Genomic DNA, 25,777 nt, shown 5'->3' with positions numbered 1-25,777 from the left:
TACATTCGTTCCAATAAATCTTAATTATTCTGTACCTTGTTGCACTCACTCGAGCTTGTAGTTGTACCCACATTTCTGCGGTTGATTAATACAGTGCCGTTCTGAATTAATTCTAATGATATTCATAACAGAGCACTACTTTTCCCAGATCGTCGTATCGTTTGCAACTTATAAAATACCATAGGCGGCGACACACATGCCACTTGCCTATCATACCTCTAGCACGAAAAACTTACTTGGGATTGAGGCATACTGTGATGCAAATTGCATACAGGTGTATTCACATTGCGACTGTTATTACTTGCACATCGTTCATTCGTTCGTTTCAGCCTAATGCCGTCCACTGCTGGACAAAGGCCTCCCCCAAGGATTTCCACATAGACCGGTGCGCCGCTCGCATCCAGGCGCCTCCCGCGACCTTCACTAGATCGTCGGTCCACCTAGTGGGAGGCCTGCCCACGCTACGTCTTCCGGCTCGTGGTCGCCACTAAAGAATTTTCCTGCCCCAGCGGCCGTCAGCTCTACGAGCTAATGTGCCCTGCCCACTGCCACTTGATTTTAGCGATTCTGCGGGCTATGTCAGTCACTCTGGTTCTCCTACGGATCTCCTCATTTCTGATTCTTGATTTACTTGCACATGCTGTTAGTTAATGCAGATCAAGAGAAGTTTAACTTTGCTCGCATAGCTGACGCAGTTTTCCATCCAGTTCCAGTTCGCAGTGTAGACTGCAAACTAAACAAACACGAGTTTGATACTCTTGACGTTTGTTGAAGTTAAAAAAAAGCAGAATGGACCTTTGGAACAAATGCAGAAATAGCCTACAAATTTTCGAACCCACCACTTGGTGCATTCGAAATCGTAAGATGGTGCAATTCATCTAAGCTAAGTCTGCACGCCCCTTTTCCGTTTTACCAATTATTAATCTGAGGTTTTACTTGCATGTGTATCGCCTTAAAGCTGTCGTTGTAATCCTTCACTAATCTGTGCTCTACCGCGGGTACGGCAATTGGCCAAGCACTTACCAGAGCGATGACCCCGCTTCGGAATTAATTAGTCTTAATCCGCTGTAACATGCCATTGTCCTCTATTGTAACATGCTTTGGTGTTATAAGGAAGGGTTATGTTGTGAGACACTTTAAAGTCTTATAAAAGTTAGATAAGACACTTCATAACGCGGCTTCTGCAGTAAAAAAGTTCAATGTTACTTATTTTATGTAAAAAAAAACTGCACTGTCTGTTTGGTGCAACTCACTTAATTTTGACTCCTATGTCTTAAGACGGCTTTAAGACAGTTAACTTTCCTATGAGACTGCTCAACCGTGTCTGATTGGAGTTTATGAGCGAACAATACTTAGATCTATATTCTATAGAGTTATGTGGAAACGACTGGTGACTAAGCTATTCTGGAATTGTATCCTGACAATGGCTTCAGTGTTTGATTCAACCTTGGTGTAGGTTTCATATAAAATGTATCTTTATTTGAGAAGAAAAATAAGCATTTTAGTTTTCTCTGTGAGATAAAGGTAGCTTTATCGGACTAAATAAGCCCCTATACGCCTCTGAAGTACCTACTTATGTATTTGCTCAATCGATCCGATAGCTTGTCCTTCAAACCCTTTGTTTGTGCTCGTATGTGTAATCGTAAACTTTTTACAGAGCACCTAAACCTAACTCAATGAAGTAGCTATAGCTTGCCCTCAGATCATAGATCTATGATCTGAGAGCTTGCCTAACCATCTGCTCTTCGGGACTACATATTGGGAAGTGATGAGAAGTTATCAAATTCAGGAAACTATCACGTTACAAAGTTACAGTTTACTCAGTTTAGTGACAACCTTGAACTTTAAAACATTGTCAAAAGTCAGAGATTTGGAGATCATCTAAACCTAACTCAATTAGCTATAGCTAGCTTGTGGGGGAAGTGATGAGAAGAAGCAAGAAGTTACCAAATTCACAAAACCTTCAAATTACAAAGTTACAGTTTGTAAGAAGAACATTGAACTTAAGAATCATTGTAACAGGATAAAGAACTCCTGTTACTAAGTACTCGTATGTTCTGTCTTCTTCCAAGCCCAAGACAATAGTTTCATTATAACAATATCCAAGACAAAGAGTTCATAAAAAATCCTGTTACTGAGTCGTCCTTCTCAGCCCAAGACAATAGTTTCATTATTACAATATCCATAAAACCAATATCTAGTAAAATGATCAAGCCATAACGATTGCGATCGGGCGATCGGCTTACTGACCGCAGCGCGGCGCACCGTTCGCTAACAGTACTTTCATTATTATTCATACACTCGCATAGCGTATTGCAGCGTTATAATTGAACTCATTTCACTTAATTTCAAGTCCTTTTTATTTAGGCAGTATCAGCAAGTCATAGAAGTAATTTATTTCTGCAAATCTGCATGTAATTAATCTGCTTTTATACGCCCTGAAGGCGAAGTTTACAAAATGCTAGAGAATCACATAGTCCACGTTCATAATTCAGAGCGAACATAAAAAATGGTTCCTATAAAGCTGCAACCTATGAAATCTATGTTTTCAAGTTATGTCTATTTATTTGTATACTAATTTTCCGTACCTACTTAGTAGGTACGAAGTCCCTGATCCAGCTATAGGTACCACCATTAGTGGATGGTGTGATTATTTTAAAAATATCGATCTATTAACTTAAATTCCTCCAATAAGACACCACAAAAAGTTCCCAAGAAACCAATTAAAAATAAAACACGGTAAAACACCGTGTTACAGGATACCCTTAGCCAGAAGTTCTCATTGGTTCTTTGATGAAATGATGCAGTTTAGTTCTTTGACCTTTCACGGGCTAAGTGAAGCGGCAAATCATTAAGTCTTTTGACGTAAGGGCTATTAATTAGATTGATGTTAATTAAATTCTTTTAAAACCACAATAAATCTCTAGGATGTATTCAGTTAGCAACGTCTTTTTGACTTTTTTATCCTTTACGAAGTCACGAAAACTTTGCCACAGATCTGAACGAATAATATCTGATTTAGCCTCGTCTGCATTCATAAAGCATAACTACGAGTATGTACAGTTTTATTCATAAACAAACTTACTTACTTAACTAAAAGCATAACTAATTATTAGGCAGGAACCGTTGACGCGCCGTAAGAGTGCAAAGAATAATGTATTCAAAAACTTAACTTACCCCACTGCTATCTGCAACCGGCTAACCAGCTGGCTGGTTTATTGTAGTTTTTACAGACCTAGAAAGAAAGAAACACAAGGTTAGATGTTTTATTGGAGAACAAAAAGCTGATTTGCTGAATGTGTCCTAGAACTACCTAGCTAGTTCTTTTACAAATTTTTTGAACTCTGTAAACAGAAGGAAGTTGAATTACTTTGTCTGGGGCACCTTATTTAATTACCTATTATTAAGCGATATAGTTAGTTGACGCATATTTGAATTCGAGGGAAAAAACCTACACTACTTAGGTATATTCTACAGCTGTGTCTGAGAAAACACGACACTTTCCAATTAATATTTAATGCCCTGCAGCTTTTCTACCCTTTTTCACTCAAGGCTGGACGATAAAGGTCATACGAAACTGTCACTCTAGTCTAGAAGTAGACAGTAATTGTAGGGACCTTGATAAAATATGTTGGTTATGCCTTAAAAATATGTTAATAGTAAAAACACAGTTAAACGGTAAGGGAACTTTCGAAAAAAGATTTATTTACCAACCCATCGAACGGTTCAATTTACTTTACCTTTCAACTGCTTTCAAATATACCACTACGTGTCCCAAATATGGTCGTCATAATGGATTTTGTGGTTTCGTGTCATTATCAAGTGATTCTAGTCCACTATAAAAGTAACTTATCTGAAGGAGCATGCAGAAATTACTAGGTATAACTTATTAAAACGTACCTTTCCTTGTTTCCAGTTGCGACGGCGGAGAACGGCGGCAAGTACGTGCCCCGCGCCATCCTCCTCGACCTGGAGCCCGGCACCATGGACGCCGTGCGCTCCGGCGCCTACGGCCAGCTGTTCCGCCCAGACAACTTCGTCTTCGGCCAGTCCGGCGCCGGCAACAACTGGGCCAAGGGACACTACACCGAGGGCGCCGAGCTCGTCGACGCGGTCCTAGACGTCGTCCGCAAGGAGTGCGAAAACTGCGACTGTCTCCAGGGCTTCCAGCTCACGCACTCCCTCGGCGGCGGCACCGGCTCCGGCATGGGCACCCTCCTCATCTCCAAAATCAGAGAAGAATACCCCGACAGAATCATGAACACCTACTCAGTCGTCCCCTCGCCCAAAGTGTCAGACACCGTCGTCGAACCCTACAACGCCGTCCTCTCCATCCACCAGCTAGTCGAAAACACAGACGAAACCTACTGCATAGACAACGAAGCCCTATACGACATCTGCTACAGAACCCTCAAAGTACCCAACCCCACTTACGGAGACCTCAACCACCTAGTCTCACTCACGATGTCCGGCGTGACCACGTGTCTGCGGTTCCCCGGTCAGCTGAATGCGGATCTCCGCAAGCTGGCCGTGAACATGGTCCCCTTCCCGCGTCTGCACTTCTTCATGCCCGGCTTCGCTCCCCTGACCTCCCGCGGCAGCCAGCAGTACCGCGCGCTCACCGTGCCCGAGCTCACCCAGCAGATGTTCGACGCCAAGAACATGATGGCGGCCTGCGACCCGCGCCACGGCCGCTACCTCACCGTCGCCGCCATCTTCCGTGGACGCATGTCCATGAAGGAGGTCGACGAGCAGATGCTGTCGATTCAGAACAAGAACAGCAGCTTCTTCGTGGAATGGATTCCGAACAACGTGAAGACGGCGGTGTGTGATATTCCTCCGAAGGGTTTGAAGATGTCGTCTACGTTTATCGGTAACACGACGGCCATTCAGGAGTTGTTCAAGAGGATATCGGAGCAGTTCACGGCTATGTTCAGGCGTAAGGCGTTCTTGCATTGGTATACTGGGGAGGGTATGGACGAGATGGAGTTTAACGAGGCGGAGAGCAACGTGAACGACCTGGTGTCGGAGTACCAGCAGTACCAGGAGGCGACGGCGGAGGACGACACGGAGTTCGACCAGGAGGACATGGAGGAGCTGGCGCAGGACGAGCAGCACGACTAGAGAAGGCCGCGTGTTGGGACGCGTTTCACCGTTTGTGATGTCAAAAATGCTGGTCATATAAGTGCGGTCAGGCTTCCCGCATCATCTCACTTCTACACTTTCGAAAATTAGAGGCTAAGATATCTTCTGTAAAACCAAAGCATCGTGACTCTTCGTGGGACCTCTCGCACTGTTATCCGTCAACGCCGTTGACGCGCCGTAAGAGTGCAAATGATAATAATAAATAATATTTTATAATATTATATTGAATAGTATTATATCGAAGTCTGTTTTTAAAAGTGAATTTTATAGATAGCTAAGAGTCAGAAATTCATAAGGAACGTACCAATCTGTGCATTTCTTAGCTTAAGTTATTGTAATGTCTTGTATGCTTTTATATATTAATTTATAATTAAATGTTTTAAACAAAACCTTCGACATTTTATTTTGAAATCTCACCGAAATTAAGCGACAGCTGAATACTTTTTTAACGATTAGGGTCGTTGTGGGTTCGATCCCCGAGGAATTTGCAGTACTTAGATGATAAAGTGAAAGAAAATAAACTCAAACTAATAGACAAATATTTATTTAACTCTCTCGACGCGTCCGCGTTACAATAATATTGTACACTTATGATCGACTTATTTATACCATATTTACACTATTGTGAACACAATCTCTAGTTTACCGTTAATTTAACCGCTGTTGGAGAAAACCTCGACTTTACCAACCCATGAAAAATGACCATATTGTTCGCTAGATGTCGCTTGTAGAGACAGTTTATTTCTTTTGTTCGTTTCATCCACGAAGACGCGCCCCACCAATTTTTGGTCGAGGGAAGCGCGGGTGCGGGGAATTTGATCCGAGCAATCCGAGCGTTATTATTGTAGTGTATGTGTGCCACTCATGAATAATTTTAATTTAGCGTGTACCGATAACACTCAAACATTAGCGGAAGAATGTTGGGGCGCGTCTTCGTGGATGCAACGATCTATATGCACAATGAGATTTCTCGAGTCAAAATAGGGCCAATAATATTTTTAAAAGAAAACATGTGAATGAGGCAGGATTTTCCCGCCGATCCTGGCCCCAAAATGGCGGCATCGGACATCTTGTTTTTTGCCAAAATGTTTGATTAGCAAGTCAAATACTGTTGCTAACATTAACCAAAGGTTGTAAAGCCAGGTTACCGTTATGTAGTTAGTTTTTATGTTGAAATATTGTCTTTTAATAACTCAATACAACATTAAATGCACGACAGCGGACTTATTACGAATAATATAACTTAATATAATTATAACTAAAGGGGCGGCCACATAGCCGAGCTGTAAAGACATGAAAGTAGTTTTTAGAACTCTTAGTATTATTATTAAATTTATTTTAAGCCAAAAATGTAATAATAGATATAACAAAGCAAAAAATCTGCAATATCTAGAAACACAAACATTCAGTTAACCTAAGTTTTCAACCGACTTCAAAAAAAGGAGGAGGTTCTCAATTCGACCCGTATGTTTTTTTCTAAGATTCAAATGTCAGTTTATCAATTTAAAATAAATCAACGCATTTTCATCAAAATCAGTCCATTACTTTTTGTATGAAGAAGTAACAAACATACACACAAACCGAAAAATTACAATAATTTTGCACAGCTACCGTCACATATTCACAGATCGGAAACTGTGGCCACCCCACAACGAATTACATCTAAAGTGAGGATCCAACAAGTGATTATTGCGTATAGAGATTCTTACATACCTTAGTAAAGCCTGGTCCGTGAGCACGTAGAATTTTGTCCAATGACCCCAAGCTACCCATCCTTATCGCTCGCGCGTAATTATGATGCTGTCGCGCTCGCACACTCACTGCGGGCGCCCGTCGCACAGTCGCGACAGCAATATTCGCTGGGTGCGAAGTACTAGGTGGGGGTAACATAATCTATCGCAGCGCTCATGGTGGTCAAAAGTGAGTGCATTACCGCAGCAAAATTTTTATAAATGTTGTGCTTTAGAGAGTCGAGAGTATAGCAGATAATTAGTCCATCGTGAGCAGAAATTTGTCCACTAATAGCAAAATTCGTTCAAATTATAGTTTTAAAGTTATTAGGAAAAAACAGATTTTGCTGGGGTAATGTTTGAAACATTACCCTGGCAAAATTTTTTTTTGAAAGTCGTTCTATCCCGGAACCAAATACATGGATAGATAGCTCTTGTTGCGTAGTAATTTGTCCACGAATAGCAAAATTTGTTCGTGTTCCGGTTTTCAAGTTATTCAGAATTTTGCTGGGGTAATGTTTTGTGATGTCCCAGATCTCGTAAATGGCTCAACGCAGAAGTTTGAAAAAAATACCAATGATAGACCTTGATATGTCCAAATTAGTTCAAGCATTAATAATTGATTTGAATGATAAACACCAGTGTAATTAAATGATTTCGAAAATCAGATTTAAAGGATTTGTGAGTAAACCAGTACTCTTACAATCGAATAAAAAGGTGTAGAATGTACCCTTGGTACACCTTTATAACCACAGTAAATATAAATGATGTGTCTTTGCGCAAAAGAGAGATTTCAAGAAATTTAATTTATTTTAACAGTCTTACTTTCGTGGCCGAATACGCAATTCCCTTATGACAAGGGAACATGCCATACAACGAACAAATTAAAATGTTCCTTGAATAAGCTATCCTGTTAATTTCAGCTTTATATTACGACTTAAAAGAAAGTTATAGAACTGCAAAAAATATCAGGAATTCTTCTATAAGCCAACCAAATTATAAAGGTTACAGAAAAGCGATCACTCCATACATACAGGTATACTTTGCAAATTAGTAGCTTAGCTGTCAATGTTTTGTACAGTTATGTGGAATATTGTAATTCGTGCAAACGATTTTTAAATATTAAATTTCTAATCAGTCTCCGTCGTCGTTCCACCATGCGTTTTTTTTTTCAAAAATAATGTCTAAAGTCTGTAGCTAAAGGTCTACGCTGCAAGATGGAAGAATCTTGTAACCAAAAAGATGGCATATGCAGCAGATGTCAACGGATTTAAAACTGGAGTTCATGTGACTCCTTGTACAATTGAGTGTCTAGAGCGTCCCTTCCTCCACCATGCGTAAGAATTTTCACAAAAATACTGTCTAAGGTCTGTAGCTAAAGGTCTACGCTGCAAGATGGAAGAATCTTCTAACCAAAAAGATGGCAGATGCAGCAGATGTCAACGGATTTAAAACTGGAGTTCATGTGACTCCTTGTAGACTTGAGTGTCTAGAGCGTCCCTTCCTCCACCATGCGTAAGAATTTTCACAAAAATACTGTCTAAGGTCTGTAGCTAAAGGTCTACGCTGCAAGATGGAAGAATCTTCTAACCAAAAAGATGGCAGATGCAGCAGATGTCAACGGATTTAAAACTGGAGTTCATGTGACTCCTTGTAGACATGAGTGTCTAGAGCGTCCCTTCCTCCACCATGCGTAAGAATTTTCACAAAAATACTGTCTAAGGTCTGTAGGTAAAGGTCTACGCTGCAAGATGGAAGAATCTTCTAGCCAAAAAGATGGCAGATGCCGCATATATCAACGGATTTAAGACTGGACTGGCACCACCTTGCAATGTCATCCTCTCATTGTTATCTGTAATGTAAATTATAAAATGTATTTAAAAAATAAAATGTTCGTTTTATTATTTCAATAATCTGACCTCTCAACTCAACACAACACCCTTGTTCGCAACTGTACTGACGAAACCTCGATTTCATACCGTTGATTTAAGATGGAAAGCCTTATGTATGAAATGGTCGCTTTTTTGTGACCTTTATAATTTGATCGGCTTATAGAAGAATTCCTGATATTTTTTTGCAGTCCGATAACTTTCTTATAAGCCGTAATATAAAGCTGAAATTAACAGGATAGCTTATTCAAGAAACATTTTAATTTGTCCATTGTATGCTATGTTCCCTTGTTATAAGGGAATTGCGTATTCGGCCACGAAAGTAAGACTGTTAAAATAAATTAAATTTCTTGAAATCTCTCTTTTGCGCAAAGACACATCATTTATATTTACTGTGGTTATAAAGGTGTACCAAGGGTACATGCTACATCTTTTTATTCGATTGTAAGAGTACTGGTTTACTCACAAATCCGTTTTATCTGATTTTCGAAATCATTGAACTACACTGGTGTTTATCATTCAAATCAATTACTAATGCTTCAACTAATTTGGACATATCAAGGTCTATCATTGGTATTTTTTTCAAACTTCTGCGTTGAGCCATTTACGAGATTTAAGACATCACAAAACATTACCCCAGCAAAATTCTGAATAACTTGAGAACCGGAACACGAACAAATTTTGCTGTTCGTGGACAAATTACTACGCAACAAAAGCTATCTATCCATGTATTTGGTTCCGGGATAGAACGACTTTCAAAAAAAAATTTTGCTGGGGTAACGTTTCAAACATTACCCCAGCAAAATCTGTTTTTTCTTAATAACTTTAAAACTATAATTTGAACGAATTTTGCTATTAGTGGACAAATTTCTGCTCACGATGGACTAATTATCTGCTATACTCTCGACTCTCTAAAGCACAACATTTATAAAAATTTTGCTGCGGTAATGCACTCGTCAAAAGTAGAAATAATGTAAGCTCTGTCATTAGATGTATCTGTCAATGGCAAAGCGATTCTACATAATACATTTTAATATCATTAATTAATCGCATGAAAAGGGTCCTACTGGGTACTTAAATAAAAGAGTGGACTGTATTTCGATAGGGCTGGTTTAATAGCCGTTTACAATTTGGAAATAACTAGACTATACAACGTGATAGTACAAAAATGAGTCACAGTAGTTGTTGTGCACAGATGTTTGCCTTATGATGAGAGCGTGAATTATTGAACTCTGCCCTTGTTTTGTTCTTAATTCTTCTACATCTCGGACTTGTCCAGCCAATATCAACAACTTTCCTTTAAATACGGTTTGTGGTTGGAATTTGATATTGTAACACTCACAAACCCGGTCTTCAAAACAATACTCATTTCGATCTGAAAACGATATTTAATTTATTACTAGCGATACAGGAACATTTAAATATATTTACTGTAATATAATGAAACCGATAAAGTAGCTTTTTCTTTTTGTTTTACTGTAAAACTACAACTATAAATGAAGTAAACAAACCCTGACACAATCAAAATCAAACACACTTTTCGGACTTACCTCATTTGATTTGAGTGACCAAAATGATTTCAAAACCTTTTTTCCACCCAAATCGTGGTATCACAGCAATTTATTAGTCGAAAATATTTGTTATTTTTTCATTTTGATATTTTTTCACAATTAAACGACCTAAATGTCAATGTGACAGAGCCCACAAAGTTATAGACGCTAGTTGGCGCTGTAATCGTGCACAGAGCCAATAATTAGCGCGAGCGATAAGGATGGGTAGCTTGGGGTAATTGGACAAAATTCTACGTGCTCATGGACTAGGCTTTAGAAAATTTTACTAAAACACTACTTCTCCTCTGCAGGAAAAACATTCATAAAGGCACATCGACAAGGCCCTACGTTTGACGAAGCGACAAGCAAATAAATAGTCTAGCTAGGCGGTTACATCGCTTCAATGGTTAATATTATTTTGTAAATGCTATTATGTATACAAACACTTTTTTCCTCTGGACGTAGTATATAATATTTTTATCATAATATTACAAGGTTTACTTCAGTTTTTAAATCTGAATCAATAGTATTTTTTTTTATCATAATATTACAATTATTCAATTACTACTTCAGTTTTTAAATCTGAATCAATAGTATTGATATTTCTAATCCATTTTCACATTATAATTAGTCATAAGTACCAAATACAAATATTCATATCATAATTAAAAACTTCCTCTTAAATTGATGTAAAGAAAAAATCATACAAACAATTGAATTAACGTACAGCTTTAAATATAGCAACAATAGAAATAGCCCTTTTTTCATAACACATTAGAATATTACTTAAAATTTAAGCCCATGGATTTTTTAAAGACGAAAAATAACGTTTTTAAAAAATCACTGGACCCTATAGCTCAACTCAATGATTCTATCGACAAATCAAAGCGTTAAAAAATAACAAGCTGCCCATCTAAGTAAACAGTTATAATACACGATACAAAATATGGCAACGCAACGTAGAAATAATGCAACATTAGTTTTGTTAAGTTTTACTTACAACTACAGTAAAATTGTGGATTTTTATACATTACAGCAAAAAATAGATGCCTCTGGCAAACTAGAGACGGTTGTGCTCTTGCAATAGAGATGGCCTGTAGGTCTAAGATACGCGCCACGATAAGCTTTTATGGAGCCATTTTATCGATTTTACACGATAAGCTCATACGTTTGTCGTCTAAAGTAAAATCATTGATAAGATTTTGACACGGCGTGCATCCTAGTCCGACTGATGATGAAAATGCTTTGACATCTCTTAAATAAATCGATTATTTGAAACAACTACCCAATGAGGGTTTTCGCGATTGAAAAATCCGCCAGATAGCAATACGTAGATAGGAGGTCCAAATGCTGCATGATTGTTTCATGTCAAAAATAACCAATCATGAAGCATTTGGACCTCGCGTCTACGTATTGCCATCTGGCGGATTTTTCAATCGCGAGAACCCTCATTGACTTGATAAAAAGTTACGTTATTAATATGTACGCTACAAGAGCTTGTCAAAATCCACAATTTCATTATACACTATATTTTACAGTAAACTTATACTTATTTATACAATCTTAAATGTAAATTACAATACTATTTCGGCACATTAATATTTAAGTAACTAATCCATACATAATAGTTGGTGAGAGCGACAGATTCATTTCTCTCGCGTTTTTAAGATTTTGACGTCATTTTATCTCGAATTTATTTTAAATTACATAATTTAAAATCTAATCTATAGTAGCAACAAAGATTCATGAATTTTAACAAAATTCTCAAAATTGAACAACAAAATTCTCAAAATTGAAATAAATGATCATACGAAATGCTTTCATAATTCTTTTAACAAATTACTGTGATTAATTAAAACTAACCAAACCTTAGAATAACGCTATAAATAGCAAGCAACTAACATATCAAAATGTAAAGCTTCTATGTCATAAAACATTAATTAATTATTAAACATTTGTGTAATAACATCATTGCCCGAAAAATAATATACACTGTATGATAGCGCTGGTAGGGTAAAAAGATTATGAGACATGTAGAGGCTCCTTAAGAGCAAAATATTTGACGATTTGTAATTACTATTTAATAGTCTATACAAATAAAGAAATTTTGACTTTGAATTTACTCTACGAATTTTAATTACACATTATTATTCATTATTCCAACTTATTTTAGTCGATTTGCGAGTATATCATGATGCTTTGGATTTCATTTACGATGAATGTATATCTGTGAGAACAATGGTATAGATGACCCACGCTGAACTGTCCCACCAAACTCAATGACAGGGGGGCGCTACCATCGTTCAACTATATTGTTTCCAACATGGCAAAAATCGGAACCAGCGATCCGGTATTGACGGTGGCGCCCCACTGTCAATGTCATGCATAGGACAGCTCAGTATTTTGGAACTATAAAAGTCGTATTCTGAAACGTCGTGGTTGAACTACACTGTTAACTAACACGTTGATACCACGATGCAGGATTGTACGCGCGGTGGTGTATGCCATAGTAACTCATTTGTCAGCGCCATCTGTTGGTTGATGATTACCACTAAATCTCTAGGGGCGAGTCGATAGATAACGCTACACCATTACACACAAAATCTGTCTCAAAACAAGGTTGTGTCACAGAAACTTTTCCAGAATAAGGTCGCGACTCTCTTGGCGACGACTCTAGCAAAGTACGTTTAATTCAAAAAACAGTCTCTAACACCTACTAGTTACGGTTGAGTCACACGGCGACCTCTTCGACGACAGAGCCGCGGCAGAAAAATCAGAAATATACTACAATCAATTATAGTCTCTCTTGCTCACGATATAGCGTCGACAGTCACAAGGCGTCCTCGCCGGCGGCGGGCAGGCGCCCGGCGGAGTATCAAAATAAGATTCATTCAAAAACAGTCTCTAACATCCACTAGTTACGGTTGAGAGTCACATGGCGACCTCTTTGATGATAGAAAATTCCAAAATTTGCTACAATCAAAAACAGTCTCTCCCGCTCACTACATAGCGTCGACAATCACACGGCGTCCTCGCCGGCGGCGAGTATCAAAATACGTTTGATTCAAAAACAGTCTGTAAACAGTAACACTCATAGGTCAACGTTGAGAGTGACGCGACAACCTCGCAGATTGTCTATTTTACATATCGGAGTACATTCAAAAACAGTCTCTCCCGCTGACTACACAAGGTTCACTATACTGCGTTCCAATCAAAAACGGTCCCCACCACTCACATAACAAGGTTGAGAGTCACGTAGCGACTTCGCCGGAATATGCTACAATCAATTATAGTCCCTACCGCTCACTACATAGCGTCGACAATCACACCGCGTGCTCGCCGGCGGCGGGCAGACGCACGGCGGGGTCGGAGTATCAATATACGTTACATTCAAAAACAGTCTCTAACACCTACTAGTTACGGTTGAGAGTCACACGGCGACCTCGTCGACAGAGCCGCAGGATTTTTCCAAAATATGCTACAATCAATTATAGTCTCTCTTGCTCACTACATAAGGTCCACTATACCGCGTCCTCGCCGGCGGCGGGCAGGCGCACGGCGGGGTCAGCGGCGACGAGCATCAAAATACGTTTCATTCAAAAACAGTCTCTGCCACTCACTAGTTACGGTTGAGAGTCACATGGCGACCTCTTTGACGACAGACCCGCGAGAAAAATCCAAAATATGCTACAATCAATTATAATCTCTCTTGCTCACGAGTTAAAGTCCATTATACCGCGTGCTCGCCGGCGGCGGGCAGGCGCACGGCGGGGTCGGATTATCAATATACGTTACATTTTAAAACTGTTCCAGAACAAGGTTGAATCAAAGCGACGTTCCAATCAAAAACGGTCTCTGCCACTCACAGAATAAAGTCGCAAATCGCGCGGCGACCTCGCCAGCCTCATCCAAGTCTATGTCAATCAAAAACAGTCCCTCCCGCTTACCACACAAGGTCCGTTGCACGGCGAGCACAAAAATACGTTACATTCAAAAACTGTTCTAGAACAAGGTTTGCGTCACAGCGACGGTACATTCAAAAACAGTCTCTGCCACTGACTGTGCAAGGTTGAGAGTGACTGCGCTATACACCGGTCTACTTTACCAAAATAAGCTACAATCAATTATAGTCTCTCTTGCTCACGAGTTAAAGTCCATTATACTATACTATAAGACAAAACATTCTAAAACCTCTAACCCATGTATATAACTTAAGTTTATCATGCGGAATCTTTCCTGAAAGGTGGAAAATAGCAGTTGTCACGCCTATTTACAAAAATGGGGATAAGAACAACCCAAGCAACTACAGACCAATTTCTTTGCTCGCCATTTTTTCCAAACTATTGGAGAAACTGGTGAATAAAAGAATAACAAAATATTTAAATAAAAATGAACTGATTCCCGAAGAACAGTTTGGCTTCCGCCAAGGCAGGTCGACCGAGGACGCTGTGTCAAGGGTTGTCAATACTGTTGCAGACGCTTTGGACAGTAACGAGTGTTGCATTGGAGTATTCCTTGACTTGGCTAAGGCCTTTGATACGGTGTCTACACCAATTTTGCTGCGGAAGCTCGATTGTCTGGGGATAAGAGGTGTTGCCCAATGCTGGTTCCGTAGTTATTTAGAAAACCGCAGCCAGTGCACTCGAGTGGGGTTGGTGACCAGCGACCACGAGCCCGTGAACTTTGGAGTGCCACAAGGTAGCATCTTGGGTCCCACGCTGTTCCTCATTTACATGAGTAACATTTTCGAACTGCAAATAGTAAAATCAGATACTATCTGTTATGCAGATGACACGGTTATCCTTTTTAAAGGCCCGTCGTGGGAAGAGGTCTACAGAAGAGCTGAACAGGGCATGGAGACTGTCATCGAGTGGTTGGAAAATAATCTACTGACGCTAAATAAAACAAAAACCAAGTACTTAGCATTTCATAAAACCCGTGCATCCCAACCATCACCTCAATATAGACTTGCCCTACACAGTTGCAAAAGGTCAATGATAACTCCCGCAAGTTGCAATTGCCATTCTATCGAACGTTTGGGGCACATCAAATATCTGGGTGTAACAATTGATGAGAACCAATCGTATAAACAACATATTTCCAGCTTGTCAGCACGCATTCGTAAAACGATATTTGTAATGAAATCATTAAGACACTCAGCCCCAGTGCAAACGCTATTACTGGTATATAAATCCTTGTGCCAGTCACTTATAATGTACTGTATTAGAATTTGGGGAGGTGCAACAAAATCTGCATTTATTGAACTTGAAAGGGCACAACGTGCAGTCCTTAAAGTAATGCTGCGCAAAACATTTAGGTTCAGCACTGACAATCTTTACAGGGAATGTAACGTTCTACGCGTCAGACAACTTTACATTCTAAGAGCTGCAACCGCGACACACAGTATCGCTCTAAAATCGCCAGACTACGAACAAATGTTGAAGAGACGTGTTTATAAATATCCCGTTCCAACAGTTCAAACCTCCTTCGCAAAACGTCAACCGCAGAATCTCTTACCCCGGATATATAATGCCATCTGTCGAAAAGTAAATATAAAGGGATCTACTACGTATGAGGCCAAACGTTTGATTGAAACTTGGTTAAAAACACAAGATTATGCTGAGACCGAAGATATTCTAACCTAATCCTCCTTTGACACGCACACACACCCATACACACCACACACGCACACGTACAGGCACACACACACGCGCGCGCGCACACACACACACTCACACACACACACACACACACACACACACACACACACACACACACACACACACACACACACACACGCACACGCACACACCTTCCTATTACAAACTTTAATTAAGATTTTTAATTGAAACCGTACATTCCAATTTTGTAAAAATGTAAAAAATTCTAAATTTCAATTTCCTATAATGTAATTGTTATCAAAATAGTATTTGATTGACTGTTTAATATTACCTTACATATCATTTTGCCACTAGCTTAAAAGTAAAACTGTTTGTCCGACTGCTACTGTAATTTACTTTTAGAGTTGTGTTATTATTTGGCAGCTGCGATACAAGCGTGAGCTTAGTGCAGAAGCCGCTGAAAATGTTAAGTCTGTACTACTTAATAGAAATAAAGCTATTATTATTATTATTATTATTATTTTGTGCTTTTTCCACCTCAGCTTAAAAGCTGGAAAATTAAAGATCAGCTACGGGCATTGCCAAGTACCTGATCTATAATAAGATTAATTAAGTGTTTATATTACGATGGGTCAGCAGAAGTGGCAGGCTCATCCTGAAGGAAACGACGAACTATTCGGCAAGTGTTTAATATCGCTGCTTTCTGCATTGTGATGTAACTATTTTCAGGGAGATCGATGAGTTTTAGGCTATGGTGCAAGTGTTTGGGTATGATACCTGTACTAGAAAGAACCAGGGGCACAATGTAGGCTTTTTGTAAGTTCCATATTCTAAGTAGTTCTTCTTTCAGTTCGGAGTATTTATGAACTTTTTCAGATATGGTGTTTTTGACGTTGTGGGTGTTGGGAACTGCTACGTCTATTATAAATGCACATTTATTGACTTTGTCTACAAGGGTAATATCCGGCCTATTGCAGTGAATGGTTTTATCCGTTAAAATTGCTCTGTCATAGTACATTTTATAGCTGCTACTCTCTAGTACAGATTTTGGTTCGTATTGGTAGTATGGTTTGGGGTTTGGAGGAATCAGTTTGTGTTTTATGGCCAACTTTTGGTGAACGTAATTTGCTATCTGGTTGTGGCGGTGAGTATAGTCGTTTTGTGTGAGCAATGGGCAAGCGTTAATAATATGTTGAATAGTCTCTGGGTATCTGTGGCATTTTCTACAGCGGTCGTCTTGTGTATTTGGGTCTTTTATAATATACTTCCTGTAGTTTTTTGTATTAATTACTTGATCTTGTATACCTATTAGAAATCCTTCTGTTTCCGGAAACAAATAACCTATTTTTAACCATTTATTAGAAGATTCGGTGTCAATGTGGGTTTGTTCTAGATCGTAAATGTGCCTACCGTGTAGTTGTTTTTTACGCCAGTTATCTATCTTTTTTGTCTCTGCCTCTAATGGTGTGCGAAAAACTATTTCAAGATTAAGGAGGTTAAGTGGGGTAAGGTTTTCGTCAGAATCTATTACTGCTTTGTGTATTGGGCTATTCGTTTTGGTGTAAAAGAAATCACGTAAACTTTTAACCTGTGTTTCCCAAAGTACATTTATATCAACTAATCCTCTTCCCCCCTTATTTCGTTTGACGGATAGCCGCTCTATTGCCGATTTAGGATGTAAATACTTGTTTTTAGTTAAAGTAGTTCTAGTTTTTATTTGTAAATTTCTAATATCTGTAGGTGTCCACTTTATAATCCCGAATGAATACGTAAGTACCGGTATAGCATATGTATTTAGCGCCTTAAATAGATTTTTGGAATTTAGCTGTCTTTTACATAAAATATTTACTCTTCGGAGGTATTCAGTTTTTAGCTCTTTCTTTATTTGTATGTGGTTTATGTATTTGTTTTGTTTAATACCTAAATATTTGTATGTATCATTACTATCCATAGCTGTAATATTTATTCCTTCGCCTATATCATAGTCCCCTTCTTTAACTTTTCCCTTATGTATGTGTAGAGTTTTGCATTTTTCTAAGCCAAATGTCATACAAATATTAGTACTAAACTTAGCCGTTATCTCTATTAACTTTTTCATACCTATATCAGATTTTGCAAATAGTTTAATGTCGTCTACGTACATTAAGTGGGTTATCGGAGTATCTGTAGTTAGTTTATAACCGCCGTCGGATTCGTTTAGCATGTTAGATAATGGATTAAGTGCTAGACAAAACCACAGAGGACTGAGGGAGTCTGAGGAGGAGTATTATTATTATTATACCGCGTCCTCGCCGGCGGCGGGCAGGCGCACGGCGGGGTATCAAAATACGTTTCATTCAAAAACAGTCTTTGCCACTCACTAGTTACGGTTGAGAGTCACATGGCGACCTCTTCGACGACAGAGCCGCGGGAGAAAAATCCAAAATATGCTACAATCAATTATAGTCTCTCTTGCTCACGATTTAAAGTCCATTACACCGCGTGCTCGCCGGCGGCGGGCAGACGCACGGCGGGGTCGGCGGCGGCGAGCAACAAAATACGTTTCATTCAAAAACAGTCTCTAACACTCACTAGTTACGGTTGAGAATCACACGGCGTCCTCTTCGACGACAGAGCCGCGGGAGAAAAATCCAAAATATGCTACATACAAAAACAGTCTCTGCTGCTCACTGCGCAAGGTTGAGAGTGACTGCGCTATACACTGGTTGACCGGTCTACTTTATCAAAATCTTCTACAATCAATTATAGTCTCTCTTGCTTACTACATAAGGTCCATTATACCGCGTCTTCGCCGGCGGCAGGCAGACGCACGGCGGGGTCGGCGGCGGCGAGCTTGAGCAGCGTCTTCTTGACGCGCAGCGCCGGCAACCGTACTGAAGCGGACGCGTGCCAACACGAGCGCAAGAATGGGCTCTATCGCTCACTAAACAAGGTCGAGAGTCGCACAACAACGGCGCCGGATCAAGGAACGAACAGTCAACGGATTATGACATTAAAATGGTCTCTACTACTTACAAAACAAGGTCGAGAGTCGCACAACAACGGCGCCGGATCAAGAAACGAACAGTCAACGGGTTATGAAATTAAAAAAGTCTCTACTACTTACAAAACAAGGTCGAGAGTCGCACAACAACGGCGCCGGATCAAGAAACGAACAGTCGGATTATGACATTACAGACAGATGAGAGTCGCGCACGCATCAAATATGGCGGAATAATGCTATATTTAGAAACTACACAGTTTAAGATTGAATCACACCGATCTTGTTGGAATACGTTACAAACAAAAATGGTCTCCACAGCTTACAGAAGATGGTTGAGTCAAACAGCGACCGCGAAAACAGTCTGCTTTAGATTTTAAAATTCATTCTAAAACTGTTTAAGCGTCTCACAGTATAAAGTTGAGAATCACACTTTTACCTCGCAAAACAACAGTCTATTTTTACCAAAGTATGTTACATTAAAAAATAGTCCCCGCCGCTTACACTATCAAAAACAATCTCTACCGCTCACACATTAAGTTTGAAAGTCATTACAGCGTCACTCATTTGTTACAGTACACGTTACAATCAAAAACAGTCTCTGCCACTCACTGCGCAAGGTTGAGAGTGACTGCGCTATACACCGGTCTACTTTATCAAAATCTACAATCAATTATAGTCTCTCTAGCTCACAATTTAAAGTCCATTATACCGCGTCCTCGCCGGCGGCGGGCAGACGCACGGCGGGGTCGGCGGCGGCGAGCTTGAGCAGCGTCTTCTTGACGCGCAGCGCCGGCAGCCGCACTGAGGCGGACGCGTGCCAACATTCGCGCATAAGGTTCGCCATGCCTACCATTGTCTGCGGAAGAAAGATAAAACGTAAGCCTTAGAAAATTACCATCTTCAGGGTATTTAGTCTCCAGCCAGTGGCGGCAACTAGTGAAAACTATTGCAGTATTAGGGCGCCAACTGGTGAAAATGTCAAATGGTGAAAACTTATGTTAATACGAAGACGCCAAATGGTGAAAACTTATACTAATATGAAGGCGCCAACTAGTAAAAACTTATGTGAATATGAAGACGCCAACTGGTGAAAACTTATGTTAATATGAAGGCGCCAACTGGTAAAAACTCACCGGGTGGTCATCAGCAGGCGGCGTGGGGCGGGCGGCGTCAGTGCACACGATCTTGCGCATGTCGTCAAAGCTTGGATCCGACGGCGCCAGCTCCCAGTAGGGCGGGCGGTACTCGTGGGCGGGCGGTACTCGTAGGCGGGCTAGGCCGGCGATACTTCGGTGCTAGGGCGGTGGTACTAGAGCGGGCTAGGGCGGTGGTACTAGAGCTGGCTAGGGCGGTGGTACTAGGGCCGCCTAAGGCGGTGCTAGGGCGGTTTAGGGCGGCGGTACTTCGGTGCTAGGGCAGCGGTGCTAGGGCGGGCTAGTAGACTAGTATACTCACCGGGTGGTCGTCGGCAGGCGGCGTGGGGCGGGCGGCGTCAGTACACACGATCTTGCGCATGTCGTCAAAGCTTGGATCCGACGGCGCAAGCTCCCAGTAGGGCGGGCGGTACTAGAGCGGTGGTAGGGCGGTACTAGGGTGGTGCTAGGGCGGCGGTACTAGGGCGTGCTAGGGCGGCGGTACTAGGGCGGGCTAGGGCGACGGTACTAGGGCGGGCTAGGGCGGCGGTACTTCGGTGCTAGGGCGGCGGTGCTTCGGTGCTAGGGCGGCGGTACTAGGGCGGGCTAGGGCGACGGTACTAGGGCGGGCTAGGGCGGCTGTACTTCGGTGCTAGGGCGGCGGTGCTTCGGTGCTAGGGCGGCGGTACTAGGGCGGGCTAGGGCGACGGTACTAGGGCGGGCTAGGGCGGCTGTACTTCGGTGCTAGGGCGGCGGTGCTTCGGTGCTAGGGCGGCGGTACTAGGGCGGGCTAGGGCGACGGTACTAGGGCGGGCTAGGGCGGCTGTACTTCGGTGCTAGGGCGGCGGTGCTTCGGTGCTAGGGCGGCGGTACTAGGGCGGGCTAGGGCGACGGTACTAGGGCGGGCTAGGGCGGCTGTACTTCGGTGCTAGGGCTGCGGTGCTTCGGTGCTAGGGCGGCGGTACTTCGGTGCTAGGGCGGCGGTGCTTCGGTGCTAGGGCGGCGGTACTAGGGCGGGCTAGGGCGACGGTACTAGGGCGGGCTAGGGCGGCGGTACTTCGGTGCTAGGGCGGCGGTGCTTCGGTGCTAGGGCGGCGGTACTAGGGCGGGCTAGGGCGACGGTACTAGGGCGGGCTAGGGCGGCTGTACTTCGGTGCTAGGGCTGCGGTGCTTCGGTGCTAGGGCGGCGGTACTTCGGTGCTAGGGCGGCGGTGCTTCGGTGCTAGGGCGGCGGTACTAGGGCGGGCTAGGGCGACGGTACTAGGGCGGGCTAGGGCGGCTGTACTTCGGTGCTAGGGCTGCGGTGCTTCGGTGCTAGGGCGGCGGTACTTCGGTGCTAGGGCGGCGGTGCTTCGGTGCTAGGGCGGCGGTACTAGGGCGGGCTAGGGCGACGGTACTAGGGCGGGCTAGGGCGGCTGTACTTCGGTGCTAGGGCTGCGGTGCTTCGGTGCTAGGGCGGCGGTACTTCGGTGCTAGGGCAGCGGTGCTAGGGCGGGCTAGTAGACTAGCATACTCACCGGGTGGTCGTCGGCAGGCGGCGTAGGGCGGGCAGCATCAGTACACACGATCTTGCGCATGTCGTCAAAGCTTGGATCCGACGGCGCAAGCTCCCAGTAGGGCGGGCGGTACTCGTGGGCGGGCCGCACGCGTCGGCACACTTCCCAAAGGACGAGCGCGAACGCGTATATGTCGCATTTGAGGAACGACTCGAAGCATTCCAGGTTTATGCTGGAAAATAAAAAAAAAAAAATAAAAAAAATAATAAAAAACCTTTATTCAACCAAGGTAACAACTTAGACAACATTGCTAGTGGTCCCCAAACTAGGTAACACCTGTCTCTTGGGGACTGGAGTACGAGGCTTGAAGTTAAATGGCGTTGTAAATGCACTTTATACTAGTAACAAAAAATAAGTAACTAAACACAATTTAAGTTTGAAAAAAAAGTACAATGATTTCGATGACACATCAAGGAATATAATTAATAGTTTTTTTAACCTACTACTACATATACTTTAATATCTGATCCTTTTTGTATCTTGTTTCTTTTATCTTTATAAATTGTTAGGTTATGATGGGTCTGACGTACATCTATGTAAAAGTCCCTAAATAAATAAAGAAAAAAAAGAAAAAAAGGCCCATAAATTAATGATGGGGCGTCGCGTCGCATCGCAGAAATCTAAGACGCAACATCGTAAGGTGCAACAACGCACTCGATAAGATAAAAAAGCAGTTAATAAAAGCCCAAAGGAGCCAGGGTCGGATGACCCGTTATCCCAGGGCTTTCTTTTCGTTTACTGTGTGCGTCTTTGACGCTTTTGGGAATTCGCCATTTTTTGCGTTGCCCCTCTGATAATAAATTGAAAATGGTGAAAAATAAACTGACAGCTACACACAGTTTAGATTTCGTCTCCTCTCAACTATAGTGTAAAAATAATCCGTTAATTCACTGCATATCCCCTTTTTGCTTTGGTGGAAATACAAACCGCGCTCGGTGCGTTTCTCTGAAGATGACCTACTCATTTGTATCTAGTCTGTCTGTAGTCTCACCTCTGCTCCAGTAGTTCCGGGCTCATATACCGCTTGGTGCCCTGACGTTAGTGTTGCTGCTGCGTGGCGATGTGATGTGCACCATGTGCTGCATTTCTCTTCTCCTCTCTCTTCATTTTGGTGGAAGTTACCTGCTAGCTTCGTAACCTGAACGTGGTGAAACTGTAAGAAACCTGGTGCAGGAAAGCTGGTATACCAAGAAACTCACCTCTGCTCCAGTAGTTCCGGGCTCATATACCGCTTGGTGCCCTGTCGCGGGTGGTGCTGCGTGGTGATATTATATGCTGCATTTCTCTTCTCCTCTCTCTTCATTTTGGTGGAAGTTACCTGCTAGCTTCGCCGAAACCTGGTGCAGGAAAGCTGGTATACCAAGAAACATACCTCTGTTCCAGTAATTCCGGACTCATATACCGCTTGGTGCCTTGCCGCGAGTGGTGGTGCTGCTGCGTGGCGATGTGTTGCCGGGTCACCGCGAGCCCGAGGTCGGCGATGCAGCACTCGCCGTTGACTTTCACGAGGATGTTCTTGGACTTTATGTTTAGTGGAAACCTGGTCTCATGAAGCTCACCTCTGCTCCAGTAGTTCCGGGCTCATGTACCTCTTAAGTGTCCTGACGCGGATGGTGCTGCGTGGACATTCTCCCGTCTCCTCTCCACATTGGCGGAAGTAGCTTGCTAGATTCCACATATCCCCTTTTTGCTTTGGCGGAAATAACCTGTGTGTTTCGTCGCACACCTCTCGTCTCCTCTCCTCCACATTGACGAAAACCTGGTTTCATTAAGCTGCATCTTTCTGCTTTCAAAACTGCTTGACAAAATTCGGCGCAACATCCCGCTAATCCACGCTAAATTTTGTCAGTGTGTGCGTGCGCGCTGCATACGTATTGGCGCGCTCTCACATACAAACCGCGCTCGGTGCGTTTCTATGAAGATGACCTACTCATTTGTATTTACTCTACTTGTAGTCTCACCTCTGCTCCGGTAACTCCGGGCTCATGTACCGCTTGGTGCCCTGACGTTAGTGTTGGTGTTGCGTGGCGATGTGATGTGCATCATGTGCTGCATTTCTCTTCTCCTCTCTCTTCATTTTGGTGGAAGTTACCTGCTAGCTTCGTAACCTGAACCTGGTGAAACTAAGAAACCTGGTGCAGGAAAGCTGGTATACTAAGAAACTCACCTCTGTTCCAGTAGTTCCGGGCTCATATACCGCTTGGTGCCCTGCCGCGAGTGGTGGTGTTGCGTGGCGACGTGATGTATTTCTCTTCTCCTCTCTCTTCACTTTGGTGGAAACCTGGTACCAAGCAACTCACCTCTGTTCCAGCAGTTTAACTTCACTGCACATCTCTTGGTTCCTCTCCACGTTGATGGAAACCTGTGGCCTAATTCACGCATTTTGACACACAGTCAAAACAGGACGACTTTTGAACAGACATTTAGAAGTCGTCCTATTGAAAAACAGTTCTAAATATTCACAAGGGTCATTTCGATAGAACGATAAACTCAATAGGATTGCAACTCAGCGATTTGTTGTCGTTGAAGTTTTGTTACGTGAATAAGACTACTGGCAGGCCTGTTCATCTCCGCGAGTTTACATCGAAAACAAAACACGCACGATGGCCCACCTACAGGATACTATTCGACAAGGCGTCACATACGAGCGAACATTGACTCACGCACGCGTATTCTTGTGTATGATGGAAGAAAATAAAGAAAATGGTGTACTAAATACTGTGTAGTATTTAACTTCTTCTTCTTCTTAGTCGTTACGCTCTTGGCAGAGCGGTCGTGGTCACGTTGAGGCGTTGTTTACATCGGTTGTAGAGGCGGATACAACTCTCCGCACGATCTCCCTCCATCTCTCTCTATTGGCAGACTTTCTGGTGCAGTCACATAAGCCGTCTCCTACTGCTGCTTTCACTTGGTCAGTCCAGCGCATTGGTGACCTGCCACGCGATCGGGTTCCTTCGACTTTGCCCTGGACGACCAGTCGTTCTATGGAGTTGTCATCCCGCCTCGAGACATGTCCGAAGTATTGCAGTATGCGCGACTGTACTACGGTTGATAAACGCTGAGTGACACCGAGCTCCTGGAGTATGGACACATTGGTACGGAACTCTGTCCATGATATCCCGAGCATCTTTCTCCAGCACCACATCTCTAGGGCATCTATCTTCCTCTTTTCCAAGTCGCGTACTGTCCATGTCTCTGCTGCGTAAAGAAAGATGGGGAATACAAGCGCTCGCACAAGTCTAACTTTGGTGGCTTTGGTAATGTTGCGATTCCTCCATAACTTCCTTAACTTCTCCATCGCAGTTCTGGTTATGGCCATACGACGTTTTACTTCATCTACGCAGCCGCCATTATTTGAGATGAGAGCTCCAAGATATACGTAGGTCTGAACTACGTCACAGTTCGCAATGTGTGTCACTTCGGGCGAATTTTCATTAGAGCGATCCACGATCATAACCTTGGTCTTCGATCGGTTAATCTTCAACCCAAACGTAAGGCTAACGCGCTCCATTTTGAGAAGTAATTCTTCCATAAGGTCAGCGTTACTCGCAAATAGGGTAGTATCATCTGCATACCGCAAGTTCGCAATTTTGTATCCACCAATTGCAACACCATCGGTCCAGTCTTCAAGAGTGATTCGCATTATAAGCTCGGTGTACACGTTAAATAGTAAAGGTGATATTATGCATCCCTGTCGTACACCCGCACTTGGATGGAAACTATCCGAGAGGAGGTCATCCGTCCGCACTGAAGCTGTTCCCCCTTCGTAGAGTTCTCTGAGCAAGTGTACGAGGTGTTGCGGGGTTCCCATTTCCAGTAGAGTTCTCCATAAAGTTGGCCATTTTACAGAGTCGAATGCTTTAGAGAAATCAACAAAGCATATATATGTCGGCTTATTGAACTCTCGAGCCTTCTCTATAATTTGACGTACGATGAGGATTTGTTCACGGGTTCCTTTACCTTTAACGAAACCGGCCTGTTCTGGCGCAATTTCTCTGGACAAATATGCCTTCAGTCGCTCGTTTATGATATGCAGCATTATTTTGCTAGCGTGCGTTATTAGGGCAATAAGCCGAAAGTTGCCACACTTCTTCGTGGAACCTTTTTTATGAAGGGGCACAAATACTGTGTGACACCATTCAGAGGGCCATTTGCCCGTGAGCCATATCT

General features: G+C 42.5%; 3 protein-coding genes across 3 annotated transcripts in view; 1 reads left to right on the top strand and 2 right to left on the bottom strand.

The window, feature by feature from the left end:
• The window catches only part of LOC135082628 (tubulin beta chain-like), a 35,733-nt gene extending 30,199 nt beyond the window's left edge, over positions 1-5,534 (top strand). The window contains exon 3 of the mRNA XM_063977413.1: positions 3,917-5,534. Within this exon, the coding sequence (XP_063833483.1) occupies positions 3,917-5,124 (1,208 nt within the window). The 3' untranslated portion in view covers positions 5,125-5,534. The remainder of the gene's footprint in view (positions 1-3,916) is intronic.
• LOC135082631 (uridine 5'-monophosphate synthase-like) overlaps positions 1-25,777 on the bottom strand; it is a 201,616-nt gene that overhangs the window by 42,100 nt on the left and 133,739 nt on the right. The gene's annotated exons all lie outside the window — the stretch shown is intronic.
• LOC135083095 (uncharacterized) overlaps positions 18,496-25,777 on the bottom strand; it is a 34,106-nt gene continuing 26,824 nt past the window's right edge. The window contains exons 14-17 of the mRNA XM_063977861.1: positions 21,569-21,779; positions 20,374-20,484; positions 20,052-20,213; positions 18,496-19,774 (exon numbers count right to left, since the gene is read on the bottom strand). Of these exons, the coding sequence (XP_063833931.1) occupies positions 19,622-19,774; positions 20,052-20,213; positions 20,374-20,484; positions 21,569-21,779 (637 nt within the window). The 3' untranslated portion in view covers positions 18,496-19,621. The remainder of the gene's footprint in view (positions 19,775-20,051; positions 20,214-20,373; positions 20,485-21,568; positions 21,780-25,777) is intronic.

Source organism: Ostrinia nubilalis, chromosome 22, assembly GCF_963855985.1.
Source record: "Ostrinia nubilalis chromosome 22, ilOstNubi1.1, whole genome shotgun sequence".
Lineage (NCBI taxonomy): Eukaryota > Metazoa > Arthropoda > Insecta > Lepidoptera > Crambidae > Ostrinia > Ostrinia nubilalis.
The sequence above is the reverse complement of the archived record's forward strand: the minus strand, read 5'-3'. Positions and strand labels throughout refer to the sequence as shown.